Source organism: Athene noctua, chromosome 1, assembly GCF_965140245.1.
Source record: "Athene noctua chromosome 1, bAthNoc1.hap1.1, whole genome shotgun sequence".
NCBI classification, from domain to species: domain Eukaryota; kingdom Metazoa; phylum Chordata; class Aves; order Strigiformes; family Strigidae; genus Athene; species Athene noctua.
This window is the reverse complement of record NC_134037.1, coordinates 102,530,377-102,542,996: the sequence shown is the minus strand read 5'-3', so window position 1 is coordinate 102,542,996 and position 12,620 is coordinate 102,530,377. Positions and strand designations below refer to the sequence as shown.

At 45.9% G+C, this 12,620-nt stretch overlaps 2 protein-coding genes across 2 annotated transcripts in view; one reads left to right on the top strand and one right to left on the bottom strand.

Moving 5' to 3' along the window:
* Nucleotides 1-8,198: 8,198 nt before the first annotated feature.
* On the bottom strand, nucleotides 8,199-10,771 carry TBCC (tubulin folding cofactor C). The gene has a single exon (XM_074897130.1). The coding sequence runs from the start codon at nucleotides 10,655-10,657 to the stop codon at nucleotides 9,614-9,616; it is 1,044 nt and encodes a 347-aa protein (XP_074753231.1). The 5' UTR covers nucleotides 10,658-10,771; the 3' UTR covers nucleotides 8,199-9,613.
* Nucleotides 10,772-10,816: 45 nt separating this feature from the next.
* Nucleotides 10,817-12,620, top strand: part of BICRAL (BICRA like chromatin remodeling complex associated protein) — a 43,311-nt gene continuing 41,507 nt past the window's right edge. The window contains exon 1 of the mRNA XM_074897129.1: nucleotides 10,817-10,834. The gene's annotated coding sequence lies outside the window, so the exon portion shown is untranslated. The remainder of the gene's footprint in view (nucleotides 10,835-12,620) is intronic.

Genomic DNA, 12,620 nt, shown 5'->3' with positions numbered 1-12,620 from the left:
TCAAGAGATGAGTGGAAATAATCCCTCATTTTACTGTTTAGTAGATTTGTGCTTTCTTGCGATAGGCTGCCGGGCAGAATATGAAATCCCAGAGAGATAAAAAGATATTTGTTGCCAGAAGAATATGGCTCCTTTGAGGAAAAAGGAAGAGGGCTCCAAGATTAAAAAAGGCTGCTTGAATACTGAAATATACTTCCCCCTACAAGACCCTGATTTATTCATATGTACAGCCAAACCCACCTTTCTAGTCATTATCCTTCTGTGTTGACCTGGGATGCCATTCTGTGGCTTATGTGTTCTGGAAGCAGATAAGTGTGTGGTTTACAGTGACCTAAAAAAACTAAGCTTGGTATTTTCTATTTACTTCCAGGGCTTGTACCATCTCTTGGCCTTGGCAGGAGGGAAGGAGAAAGGAAAAGTTCAGAGAAACTCAATAAATAAACCCATGGCTGAAATCTAGAGATGCTTTTATAAAAAGTGAGCTGACATGAGCAGCTTACTGGATAATCACTGGGCCAGGGAGGGGAGAAGGGCTGCCCAAGCTGACCCGGGAGCTTACACCGGGGAGGAATTTGGCCCAACAGTTGGGGAGGGACCCTCGGGCTGTTGTCACTAGCCAGTGCAAGGGTGGCACCCCCGGAGTCCTGGGGGTCTGCTGAGGGACCTGCAGCCTGGCTCTGCTTTCACACTGTAGCGGGCAGAAAAGGATGGGTGCTGTCCCTCCTTCGGCAGAGGCCTTCCTCCTTATGCCCCACAGCCATTTCAGCCAAGCACGGATGCTGGGTTTTTGCTCTTCTTAGTGCTTTAGGAGTTTTACTCACTTTGAAATATCACCTTCTGCTCACCCCTCTCGCCCTGCAGATGTTCAGAGCTATTGGGAATGTCCTGCACTGGCTCACCACCTGCTGCAGAAACGCAAAATCAGCCCCAGGCAACCTAAAGCAACGCAAAATTATTCTGCAGGTGTGTGAGAGCTTGGGTGTTAACACTGAAGGTGAGAAAGAGCAGCCCCAGGAGAGGGACTGGGGGGCTTTGCCCTGACCCAAGCCAACCTGACTTGCTGCCACCCGAGTGCATCCTCTAGTGGTTGCCAGCAGCATGGAGCACCCAACCCCCAGGGAATGGTGAAGGGACCTGCCCAGGAGGAAGGCAAGTGTGAAAACTAATTATTATAATTAAAAAAAAAAAAAAAAGCACCGAAACCCATCATTTTGGTAGTGGGGTGCTGTACATGCTGCTCAGTTACTGCTTGAGATCCTGGGACACGAGAGGTCTTTTCAGGAAGGACAAAGGCTATCAAGCTGCTACTTTTTCTGGTGCTAATAGAAGGTTTTTGCTGTGGACCTTTCCCGGCCCATCTGGGTGCTATCACAGTGACCTGGAGAGCAGCTGGTAAGGGGTGTTTTCCTAAAACAGGCCTGATTTGTTCGCATTGCTGCTGCCCTTGCAGGTGGAGGGTGAGCGTGCAAGAGGAAAGGAGGAAGGCAATCATCCATCAGGGGCTATTCTCTCTGCTTGCCATGAAATGGATGGGAAGTGCTATATTGTGGAAAAACCTGTTAAATACTTTTGTGTGATAAGCCATAGCACTGAAATAATATCCCTCCTGGCCTCTTGGCCAAATAGCCCACAACCATGAAGCAAACGTTACTATGTTTTACTGACTCCTCCAGGGCTCAACTAGGAAATAAAAGATAGTCTAGAGGGTGTATTTATCTGACAGCCTGAAGTTAATTCTAGATAAATGAACCTGAAACTATTTCCCTTCTTGTCAGTGCTGACAGAGCAAAACTCTAGTTAAAGTGGAAAAGAATTTTCTATTGGGTCTGTGGATCATGAAGATATATAGTGAAGCATATAGTGCAGTTAATAGGACAAGAAATAGTAAACCTGCCTATGGCAGATGTAAGCCTGGTGCTGCTCTGGATATTGGGAAGCTTATATTCAGGAGCACAGATGATGGTCTGAATACCCATTACCTTAATTAGCATTCAGACATCTGCAATAAATCTGATGCAGCAAACCCATGCCATTGTATACACTGCAGTGTTTCCTTTTAATTCGGGAATAAAAATCGTGAAATAGAACATGCAGCATATGTTTCCACTGATCCGCTTAAATGAAGGTAACAGGAGGGGTCCTAATAAACCACTCCCAAATACTTAATGCTTTCTAGGAGATGATCAGTGAAGGCACACTCAGATACTAATTAGACCACGAAGACTTCAGGTAATACCTGTCAGAGGAGAGAGCAATCAACATAACCAAAACAACACAGATTTGTAAACTTGCTGTGTTTATTTCAATAGTTTCAATAGTTCACTACCAGCTGGGGACTTGGAGTGGCACAAACTACCCACCTATCAAGTCAGCTCACCAATGCTTGGAAACTTTAAAGGGGGTTGGTGACATTAAATCATAGGCTATACTCTGAGCTTCCTTCAAAAAATGAAGTTAGTACTTTTAAAAGTGGGATGTTAACGCTTCCCAGTTATCTCAGACACAGAGGTGATGAGCCCTGTGCAAGCTTCAGCACAAACTGATCACCTGAGGGCTGTCTCAAGCTGAGTAAGCTAAGGAAGAGCAAGGTTATAGGGGATCATTGAGAAGTGCTTTGGAGTGTGGACAGCACAAAAAAGAAAACTGGTTTTGCCTAGCATCTGCATTTCTTACAGATCTTTGTTTTGGCTGGGATTTGACTTTAATTGGGCAGATTTACTCCTGCTTTCTACTTCAAATAGAAAATACTGAAACTGATCCATAGCAGAAAAAAGCTAATTGCAGCAAGGATGTTTGAATTAATGGTCTCAGAGTTTACACATTAATTCAAATGTAAAATTCATATGCCATTTTAGAGAAAAAAAAAAAGGTGAATAAAATACTCAAATGGTTACTGATCTGCTCGAACTCATCATGAATGTGTTTGAAATATTGCTAAAAAGTTATATTTTCTAATGATGACAATACAATATTGATACCTTTCCAAAAAGCTCTGCCTGCTAACCTAAATATAAGCCAAAAACTTATCAGTTAATGTTAAGAGGGAGGAAAAAGTTGTTTTTAATGCTGATAGCTCTATCTGGTATTTGGTAGACAGTCTGCTGCCCAGTCCTGGAATAACCATGCTCTTTCCACCTTCGGGAATATGAGATATAAAAGGCAAATTCCTTTTATATAGGTATATCCTATGTGCCTAAACTATCGAAGTGCTCTTAGTTGCAAAAAAAAAAAAAAAAATTTTCCAGGCCCAATGTTTCTTTCACACTGCTCTGTGATACGAAACATGTTGTTTTCTCAGGTTCTTTTTTCTTTTCTTTCGCTAGAAGTGGTTAGGTTTCATTGCAAGGATGAAGATGTCTGGTTTTACCTATGATAGAAAGTTATTGTGTAGAGATATGAGGTTTGTTTATGTACTGTAGTTTATTGTTTGAGTTTATTGTTTGGCTTGCACTTGTAACTCTGTGGTGTGTACAGGGACACTCCTGAGGAACAACGTGATAAAATGGCTGTACCACACTGTATGATTAACAGCTGGAGAAAAGTCTGATTTATGACGTTTTTTGTTTTTTGGGTTTTTTTTCCTCCAATGTACACTAGTGACTTGGCAGGCTACTATTTCTGTGGCATGTAAAGTGACTACAAGTCCTGAAGCTGAAAACAGAGGCAAGATGCTAAATTCACTACTGGAGCTGTTATACACCCTGGGAAGGGTGATTTGATCTGCTGGATCCTGTGGCATCTAAACTATGCTGGGGCACACTGTGGGGGTTTTAGTGTCATCTTGCTCTGGGTCATTCCCAGCATTTCAGCCATCCTTATCCACAGTGTGGGTAACGTGTTCAGAAAGTACAGTTTTCCTTTGACCCCCAAGATGCTCATTATGAGTATTTATTTGTATTACTGATGCCCAGGGTGTAGTGTTCACTGCTGAAAGAAGAGGAGTTATAAATCAATGTTTGTACTTGCAGAAACAGAATAGAAATATGTTGGGAATTGAAAGAAGCTTACAAAAGGCTCACAATAGTCATTACTGCTGGAAAACATCTCAGCACAACAGATGGACCCTCAAGCAAGTCAGATAAATCAGATCACGATGTGAATGGAAATGCTGCAATTCCACAAGTTGCACAGGTTTTTTTTGGTTTTTTTTGTTGGTTGGTTTTTTTTTTTTGGTATTCATCTTTCCTTGTATGTGATGAAATTGGCTTTTTAGTACAGTACAGGCTGTGAGCTCTCTTGTGCAGATCCAGTGGCCATAACAGGAAAGCTGCATAGAAAAAAACAGGACAATCATAGGGGTGGGGGAGAGCCTGATGGAAAGTGGGAAGTAAGGGCGCAGGGCTGAGCAGCAAAAGGGTGATGCATAAAGGAGGTAAAGAAATGTATTTGTCTGTACACAGTTCTCAAATACAAGTCTGCCCTCAGATGCCACTCATATGCTGGAAGAAACCCACTTGGAAAGAAGTAGGATGCATATTAAGGGTGGGTTGGGGGGAAGGGTTGTATATTCACAAAAAATCCTTCCACTAAAGAATTTCTAAGTATTTTGTAACACCTGAAACAATTCCAGGTAAAGCCACTAAGATTTGATCCTTGTCTACACAGAGCTATTGCTTAAATAGGAAGAAGCTTTAAAAAAAACATAAATCCCAGCCTTAAAAATATGTAAGAAATTGTCTTATGCACGTATTTCTTACCTGTTTTTCACACAATTTTGTTAAGAGTCCACACCTGGATCTATTTAAATGAAAGAGGACTGGATAAAGGGAGGATACAAATAATTCCATTTTTGTTCCTGGTATTCAGAGTAACATGGGCTGACAGCGGGAAATGCCGGTCTCTGTTGGGAACTGAGGGGGTTGGACAGACCTCCAGGTGAGATGATGGCCTCATCGGAAGCAGCAGCAAAGCTCTCCACTGTTTCTCTGGAGGCAAGCTTTGGTTCGTGCTGCCTCTCACAGCCTCAGGAAATGCTGACACCGAAAGCTCTGTGTGGTGCCGAATAATGCTCTCAATTTTCTTCCATGGGTTCATGTGTATTTTTGCACAGAACTATTTCATTTCATTCACAGACACATATGAGCTTTAAAAAGTTGAGTAACTGCACCGTGGTGAACTCAGGATGTTTCACTGGCTCTAAAGATTCTGATCAGCTGGAGGAGGGCTGTCCAGCCAAGCTGTCTTTCAAAAACCTTTAAACCAGGAGTTTGCTCTCCTGACTCCCCGTGGAAAACAGTTCCGCACCTCAATGCCCTGCACTGTTTTGGAAATTTTTATGCCAGTTAGCCCTGTATTCAGGGCCAATTTGCACCTAGTTTATGGTGCTGATGTTTCTGTTATCCTCAAGTCTTCACAACCATGTCCCTGACAGGCATTTATTTTTCAGCTCCTTCTGATGCCTAGCATAATTAATTTCTTTAGCTATGTGTTTTTTAAAGAAGTTCCTTGGTTATTCTAGCAGCAATGAGATGCAAACCAGAGCTAGGGTTCTTGTGGAGGCTTTGCTTCAGTCTTGCGTTACGTATGTTACGTGAATCCCATGCGGGTCACACCGACAGACTGCTGCAGACAGAGAAAGAGGTGTTGGTGGTGCTGGTTGGGAAATTACTGTCCCTGAACATGCTCATTCAATGGGCTCCTTTGAATCATGTTTTTAGTTCTCCATCTTGCTACTAGGCAAGGTAGCTTGAAACCAGCTTGGTTTCACAGCAGTCCTGACTGCTTCTGCCCTCCCTGTAGCATGGCTGTGAGCCTGCTGTTACCTGCTACCTGCTCAGCCATGGAACTTGCTCACCGCACAGACTTGCACAAAGCCTCCCGGACAAAGTACCTCTACCCCTGTGAGTCTCCTGGGAAGGGGATTTTTGGAAGTTCTCCCTAGCAAGGTTAGACACAAAGCAATCCTGGCTCCTGGCCTAGAAGAGGCTGACAGGCTTTTTCTTTGTCACCATTGCTTATCACTCCGAGGGAAGACGCTGAGCATGTGCTTGTGCTCCTTTCTCCAAGATGCGATTAGCAGAGACACAAAAGTGGTTCTGACCAGGCTGGCATTGCAAGTCTCCTTGACCCAGGAGAACAGAGACAGCCTGGCAGATCTCAAAACAGATGCTGCAGAAACTCTGCTCAACTTTCCCTCCGAGTATTTCTTAGTCACAAGCTTCAGAAGGGGAATTCAGGAGCCTGTGATTTGCCGCAGGCAGCTCAGGGCACGTCATGACACACTCCTTACTCTCTTGGAAGGAAGTTTGGTTCTGTGTGATGTATGAGATGCTCCATCATCAAGTCATCTAGAGACGGGATAGCACAAAATTCCTCACTTGTTGAAACAAGACACTCCATAAAACTATTTCATTGCTTTCATACTTAAGATATGCTTTTGACCTCTTGAACAAACAGCTTAAGGCTCACCTGCAGACAGGAAGAAATTTTTCTGATGCCTTGTCAGTTGATGCAAAAGGTAAAGAAATGTGATAAAGCTACAAATACTGTGTATTAGACCTTTAGTCTTCCTGTGTTTAGCATTTACTCTGTAAGTAGTTCCAGTGATAATCTAGACAACTATAATCTAGATGTGCTGAAGTATCCCCAACATCTTATTTCCAAAACATTGATGTCAATATGAAAAAAAACGCTTTTTCCATCTAAGAAAATAGATGCTAAGAAATTAAATAGCTGAGAAATTTTAAATACAGATTATATACAACTAGCCTGTAAAACGTTTTTTTATATATATGCACACACTCCTACTGTGCTTTTAAATACTTTAATGAAAATGTAGTAAGTATGTAATTCTCAAGACATCTGAGCTATCATTTTCCACTGGATTTGACTGGAAAACGGATCATCAAATGAGTAACTGTACTTTTTGGCGTATCAGCTAATATTCTCTCATTCACATGGCATTTTACTTTTTTTCCTCCCCACAAGGGCTGGCAGAATGCTGTGGGTTATAGCACAGGTGGGTAACACACAAACTGTCTACACTGTTGTTGTCAGGAGGAAGTGTTCTGGGATACACATATGACAGCCTGCTTGTGCTGACAGCAACCGTGACTTCCTTTTCCATATGTATTTTTAATTAAAAAAAAGTGTTTTTCAAATAGCTAACTAGACAAAAATGCTTAGGTGTTTCTTCCAGACCTGAAAAAGCTGTAATTTCTATACTGATTGAGCCTATGAATATGCTATCAAACCTTCTCCAGCGCGTAACTGGTGTTCACACACTACATTACTATTAACATGACATACTTGTTTCAAAATAGTTTTGAATTTCTCCTAGTATGACTCTACATTAGGAAATTAACCTTTAAAAGAGGAGCATGGAAACATGCAACTGTCTGTGTATATATATGAAGATACATATTTAGAACTATAAATCACACATAAGTATTTGCCTGACAAATGTTTTCAGACTTGCTGTCCTCAAGTTTTCTTGTTTGATGTCATGCTTGAGACCAAGGTACACCTACCTGTTTGTATTACAAAGGTAACGAGATAAATCTTTAAGGCAAAGTAATGGTTTGGAACATCTTTAGCAGTCTCCCCTGAAGTCATGTTCCTGAAGAGTCTTGCCTAATAATTTTGCTTTGACAGAAATTAAGTACTTGAAGAAAACATTAGGAACTGGGACATCAGTAACTGACCTCTGAAAAATGTCACTAGGGAAGCATTTTCAGACTTAAATTGGTCTGAATTTCCTTGGTTTGACTCATGCTGTTTATTCAGCCATTACTGCGTGCTATGGACCAACAGCAAATACAGGAATGCACTCACGTGCCAGTCTGAAGCGTACTGAGAAGCCCACATCTGATACCTGCTACCGTCTAGTGGTAGTCTCTGCATTTCTAGATTTGCCAGTGTCCATCAACATAGTAAGTAAACATAAGCATTTATAGCTTTTGGCTAGCTGAACAAAGGCATTTCTGTAGTTCCTACTGACTGAACAATTTGCAGTCCCAGGATGAGAGGATGCCAAGGGCATCTGTCACTATGAGGGTATGTGGGGAAGAAAGATTAACTACAAAATCAGGTTTGGTACTATGATGGATGTGTTCAGATACTCGAGAGCCTCATCTGATCACATCCCTCTAATAACAGGTATTAAAAATTATGTATATTAAAGCAAGACTAAGGGTGTTTTAAGTCATTCTACCATGCTGTCAATGAAAAGAAGAATCATTAGTCAAGGGACAACTGAAACAATTGAACAAATATATTTGAAGTTCAAAATCATTAACAGAAGTAAACAAATCAAAGTCGTGAACATAAAAATTCCCTTTTTATCCCTCCCCTTTTACATTAAATATGCTGAAAAGAACTTAAATAGTTTCTCTGCTCAAAACCAGCCAAGTACTCAAGTGAAGTTTCAAGAACTTCCACTAGCAATGATGCAGTTTGTTTAGCTAGTATTCGTTTTCTGTTAGAGGCACATATATGATGGTAGGGCAGCATAAATACTTTGTAGTTTTAAATACAACTCTAAGCTCATTCTTAGCCCAGATAAAACTGTGATTTCTTGCAAAATGCCACAAGTTAAGGAGCGCACTTTATGCAAGATAACATGCGCTTTTGGAACTGGAATATAGCACCTCAGTCATTTTCCTGACTCGCTCTGTCAACACTGCACTTGGGCAGTAGCAGGGGGCTGTAAATTAAGATCACAGCACCACTGAGCATATTGTCTGGTGGACTGATGAAACAACTAGTAGGACATACCTGAACATTTTTCCCCTTACGTTTCAGACTGAAGTTGAACAGTTTACCTAGCTTCTGTAATGTTAATCAGCACTTACTACACACCCCGAAAGTACACTCAAAGCACTCATTAGTCTCAGGTTAAAACTCTTTATAGAAGGAGCATCCTTTTACATCATATTTTCAGACTGTGAAGATTTATTTATATAGCCTGTATAGGTTCATTAATTTCAAGCAATCGTTAATATATTAGGAGAGCATTAAATGTACATTAGCCTTTTTTCATTTAGACTTAACTCACATGAAATAAAAGCCTAAAGGCCACTTACAGATTTCAGCCACATCAACAGAACCTGGCTCATAATTATACCATAGGCTAGGCTATGCTGTTCAGTTACAAATTCCTTTAAATTAACCTTTTGTCTCCATTACCTCACAGAAGTCCTCTCCTGCACTTGCTGTAATATATAGTGTACTGTTGTCTGCAACTTGAGAACCACAAAAATATGAAAAATTTCGTATTTCATCTTTTCACTCCAGTACAGCTTGTACTACTTGCAGCTAATTTAGATTCTGCCTGGGTGAGTGAAAGCAGCACAACGGCTCTAACAGAAGCTGTTGTTTATCAATGCCCCTTGCCCCGCCTTAATTAGAAAAACTCAGCAGTGAGGTACTGCAGTAGATGGCAACTTCCACAGTAACACACAAAGATTACAGCAGCAGCTCGTGTAAGCACAGCAAGCTATGTGTGACTGGTATTCTTCGACTGAAAAAATCCAATCATACATTGTAATTCACAATTTAAATACCGAATGGAATCATTTAATGGCATATTTGGGACCAAGCCCCAGAGTTTATGAATCAAGACCGCGTTTACACCGCTATTTCTTGCTCAGCAGGGAGTTGCCTCTGCAGCCAGTCAGTCCCAGCAACTGATTCTCTCATGCTCGGGGATGAGGCTCCAGTTGGGCGAAGGCTCGTCCGTCGCCAGCCAGTCAAAGTCGTCCACCAGGTTCCAGTTGTTTCTGTTCCTGTCCAGCCCCGACGACTGGAAATCTCCCTCGATGCCGGGGTAGCTCCAGGTGTAGGGGGCGAAGGAGACCTCAGTGCAGTCCTCGATCACGGCTCGGCTGGTCACCTGCACGTAGAACCGGCTGTCGCGGGTGCGATGGGTGCGGAGCTGCTGGCAGGCCAGCACCAGAAGGCAGTCCCTGCAGCCATCCACCAGCACGGAGGTGGAGACGGGCCCGCAGAGCACGGTGCAGCCCCGGCAGTCCCGCACCCGCAGCGTGTTGGCGTTGCCGCGGAGCCGCACCCGGCAGCCGCGCAGCCCGGCGAGCACCACGTCGCGCTGCAGCAGCTCCGCGGGGCCGAGCTCCAGCGCCTGCTCCTCGGCGCCGCTGAACCCGCACAGCGGCGGCCCGCCCGCCTCCCCTTCGGCGGGGCCGCAGCCGGGGGCCGGCGCGGCGGGCGCAGGCCGGGCGGGCTCGGCGGGGCGCGGCTCGCTGCCCGGCGCCGCTTCTTTCTTGAGGGCCCGGAAGGCGAATTTCTTCTTGGGCTGCAGCTGCTGGCGCCGGGCCGCCAGGTCCCCCTGCAGCCGCGCCACGGTCTCCTGCCCCTGCCGCACCTCGTAGGGCGGCAGGAACCGCACGCTCTCGGTCAGCAGCTTCTGCAGCCCCTGCAGGCGGGCGGCCGCCTCCTCCAGCGGCCCCGCCGCCAGCAGCGCCTCCACGGCCTCTCGCTCCCGGGCGAAGGCGGCCACCAAGAACTCGCTCTGCTCCTCCTTCACCACCTGCGCCTCCTTCTTCTGCCGCTGCCGCTCCACGCCCTGCTGCCGCTCCGCTTCCCGCCGCTGCAGCCGCTCCGGCAGCACCGCGGCGGCCATCTCGGGCTGCAGGGGAGCCACGAAGGCGGCCGGCCCCCGCAGCTCCTCGGCCGCCGCCGCCTCTCCCGCCGCCTCCATCTTGGCTGCCCGCCTCCCCTCCGGTCACTAAGCAGCCCGCCGATTGGCTGCCGGCAGCCCCGGCTGCGTCGCCGCCGCCGATTGGCGGGCCGGGGGGCTGCCGGCGGGCGGGGAGGAGGGCCGGAGGGCGGGGTCTCCCGTGGTTTTAAAGGGGCCGGCGCCTCTCTGCGGGATGGGGTGAGTGCTGGCGGCAGGTGCCGCGCTCGGTGGGGCGCGTTATCCCGCTTCCCAAATTAGCGGCCGGGCTATAAATAACCCTCTGCCCTCCCCCGCCCGCCCCCCTGCGCGCGTAAGTGCCCGCTCCTGCCTCCCTCCCGCCTCCTCTCCCTCTCTCCCTTCCTTCCCCTCGCGCAGCGGCCCTGCCCTGGGCCGGTGGCTCGGAGAGGGGGGCCCCGCCTGCCAGCACCCCCACCCGCCGCCCTTCCTGCGGGCGGCAGAGCCAGCGCGGGGCCGGGGGCGTCTTCTCCCCGCCGCGGGGAGGGGAGAGGAGAGGAGGGCGGCTCCGTGGCGGGGAGGGCGGCTGAGGGCCGCAGCCGCTTCAGCCGCCTCAGCCAGGCCGCCTGCTGCAGGCGGCGGCCACAGCTCTCCACCTGCCGATAAAAATAAAAAAGTCGGGCCGCGCTGGCTGCTCGGGTCTTGGCTGATCTGGTCGCGTATTTCTGGCGGGCGTCAGGCTGCCCCGTGGGCCCGCCAGGTGCCTGGTGGTGGCGCTGCCCGCGCCCAGGGAGGCGCGGAGCCCCCGGCCTGGGGCCGGCTGGCGGCTTCGCAGGCCCGATGGCCTCAGGGGGTTCTGTACATGCCGCGTTTTCATAAACCTTCCCAGCCGTCTCCTCTTCTGCAGTGAAGTGTAGGTGTAGGGAAGAACTTGCAGAGGAGGGTTGATTGTTGGATGCGATGATCCCAAGGGTCTTTTCCAACCTGAATCATTCTATGATCCTATGAAGTAGTGATGAAAAAGGCTGTAAAATACTTGTAGGTAACTGCAAAGGTGCTGCCACAGAGGCTGCTTTTCTTCTTGGGTGTCTTGTTCCAGAAGAGGGTTCAGTTCTTGATGGAAAATGCGAGAGCAGCGCCTGTGGGTTGCTGTGCCCTAGAGAGAGGTCTGTAGGAGAAATCCATGGAGGCCTCTATGAAAACATGGCAAGAAAGGCTTTTCTTGTGTGTGGTGGTGTGGTGGTTTTTTTTTTGTTTGTTTGTTTGTTTTTTGGGTTTTTTTTTTTGTTTTTGTTTTTTTTTACAACTAGGAGATGCATTTTAAGTGAATTTGCAACAGGAACCAGAAATGAAGTATGCCTGGCTACAAAGTAGACAAGTGACCATCATTCTTATCTATTCTTTTGAGAACTGGTCTTATATTTCATGGAGTGTTAATTTTTGCAAAGTTAACACAAATTGAAACACTCTTAAAAACATATGAAAATAAATTTAACTCCTCTCCAGTTCTGCAACTATCTTCTCCCTTCCCTTGGCGTTTCAAAATTACTATACTAAATTGACATAGAACCTAAAACTATCCATTGAAACAAAAAGGTGGTAAACCCAAAGCAGATAACTTTGAATTTACTGTCCTCCCTTTGGTGATAAGTATGAGGTTTTTGTCCAATGTTCCTGTTTGGAAGTACAGAATGCTATGCTACTTAAGGTTAGCATTTGAAAGTAGCCTTAGCTTGGAAGTAGATGTTGTTTCCTGAGAAATACAGTTTAATTTGTCAGACGTAATAGAACATGGTTAGAGGGTAGGGAGTACCTGAATCTTACATGTAACAATGTCAGCCCAGTAAGAATGAGAGTAGAAATGCAGTGAAATGCCTTTAATCCTTACAATGCATAAAGGACTTGCACTCAAATAGATAATATTCTTTCCTTATCATTGTTACAATATGAAATCGTGAGATCTCGAGGTTGTTGTACAGCAGTAGTACTTTGGAGCAGGTCGGATGGGGGGCAGCAGGATGGGTAATAT

Excerpts from the sequence above, each read along its gene's own strand:
- TBCC (XM_074897130.1), bottom strand. The coding sequence starts at position 10,657 with ATGGAGGCGGCGGGAGAGGCGGCGGCGGCCGAGGAGCTGCGGGGGCCG.